Below are 1,928 nucleotides of genomic sequence, written 5' to 3' on the forward strand. Positions count from 1 at the left end.
TTCAGCTTTCAGATGATGTATAAATCTCAATTTAAATAAATTGACCCTTAAGACACTTAAGTTTTGTCACAGGGTCACATTTTTGGTTATTTAAACTTATTTACCCAGTTATGTTATTTTTATTTTCAACAAGTTTTATTCGTTTTTTTTTCTCTGTCTAAAACTAAATTAAAATGAGAAATGTAGCTTTGGCAACTAGCTGAAATAAAATAAGTTTATATATATTTTGAATTTCTGTTTTCAATTTAATTTTAAGGTTTTAATTTTGTTTTGTTGTTTTTTTTAAACACGTCAATATAGGTTTTATAAAAAAAATGTATTCAAGCTTTAGTTATTATTAGTATTTTAATTAGGTTTTAGCTTTTGTATTTTAAATCATTTGAATAGTTTTTAATCATTTTGTTTTGTGTTTTTGTAATTGTTATTAGTTTTTCTTTTCTTTTTAATTTGTCTATGTTAAAATGTAATAAAAATTAGATTTTAGATAATTGTAGTAATTTTTACTTAAGTTTACTTTTTTTTATATGTATTGTTTTTTTTATATATATGTATTTTTTTGTTGTTGTTGTTAACAAAAATGATGACTAAAACAGCTCAAGCTGGTTTCTAAATAATAATTACACTGCGTTGCTTCCCTGAAACCAAAGCCTGTGAAAAAAACACCAGAGCCCTCGTCTCCGATCAAAACGGTGGATGACGATGAAGACGATGAGGATGAGGAGACGCCTCCACCTGTTGTTGCACCACGACCAGAACACACCAAGAGCGTAAGAAGCCGTTAAAAGTAATAGTTCACCTAAAAATAAGTATAGTGTATATAAAAAAACTACTATTTGGTTATTTACGGTGTTCATTTGGTATTGAGATACCATTATTTTCATTTTATTTGAGATTTTCCCCCAAATTTTTTTTATTATTTTTTACATTTTTAAGTATTTTTTAAAATGTCTATGTAGTTGAACACTAGCATTATTACGTGAATTTTGAGATATTGCATCAAAAAAAATTTGAGCTGGTAGTATTGAGATTAGTTTTTGGGGAATCGCATATAAAAAAAAAATAAAATGTTTTTTTTTTTTTTTACAAATCTTTAGTCATTTTTTAGGGATTTTTTTTTGTTGTAGTAATTTTCAGTAGTTTTTGTTCTTTTAAAATGTGCATGTAGTTTTTATAAATTTTTACAATTTCCAATTTTGTTACTTTAGTACAACTAAATGAAAAATTAAGCTAAAAAAAAAAAGTGCGTTTTATTTCAAGTAACGAAAATGCATTTTTATAGTTTTGGTTTCAGTTAACCATAATAACCCTGGTTATTTCAGGTATATACTCGACCATCGGTCATCGACCCCATTCCTGCTCCAGTGACGTCTCCAGACAGCGAGGTCGCATCAAAGCCCACCGATCGACAGAGACCCAAAAAGGGCAAGATGACCGATGAGGAGATCATGGACAAGCTCCGTACGTCACCGCATAAGAAGTTCTTTGCGCAATTTCACTGCTTTGTGAGATTCAAACCACATGTCCTCTCTTTCATATCCAACAGGAACCATAGTCAGTATTGGCGATCCAAAAAAGAAATATACACGATACGAGAAGATCGGACAAGGGTAGGTCCCACAATTTTGCGCACCATATTATTCTTCCATTCATGGATGGAGATCAATAATTGCGTCTTTCCACAGAGCTTCGGGAACCGTGTTCACCGCCATCGACGTCGCTACTGGACAGGAGGTAATGCAAGAGAGCGAAACGGATTCGTTGTTGTTTGTTCTTCCACGGTTTCGTCATCTCAACACGTTTCTGTCTCTCAGGTGGCCATCAAACAGATCAACCTGCAGAAGCAGCCCAAGAAAGAGCTAATCATCAACGAAATTCTCGTCATGAAGGAGCTAAAGAATCCCAACATTGTCAACTTCTTAGACAGGTAA

General features: G+C 32.0%; 1 protein-coding gene across 1 annotated transcript in view; it reads left to right on the forward strand.

Annotated features, from left to right (window-relative positions):
* LOC107599100 (serine/threonine-protein kinase PAK 2-like) overlaps positions 1-1,928 on the forward strand; it is a 17,067-nt gene that overhangs the window by 8,630 nt on the left and 6,509 nt on the right. Inside the window, exons 6-10 of the mRNA XM_016290602.1 lie at positions 648-767; positions 1,320-1,458; positions 1,544-1,607; positions 1,683-1,731; positions 1,812-1,924. Of these exons, the coding sequence (XP_016146088.1) occupies positions 648-767; positions 1,320-1,458; positions 1,544-1,607; positions 1,683-1,731; positions 1,812-1,924 (485 nt within the window). The remainder of the gene's footprint in view (positions 1-647; positions 768-1,319; positions 1,459-1,543; positions 1,608-1,682; positions 1,732-1,811; positions 1,925-1,928) is intronic.

The sequence above is a fragment of the Sinocyclocheilus grahami genome, unplaced genomic scaffold, assembly GCF_001515645.1.
Source record: "Sinocyclocheilus grahami isolate Dianchi unplaced genomic scaffold, SAMN03320097.WGS_v1.1 scaffold260.1, whole genome shotgun sequence".
NCBI lineage: Eukaryota > Metazoa > Chordata > Actinopteri > Cypriniformes > Cyprinidae > Sinocyclocheilus > Sinocyclocheilus grahami.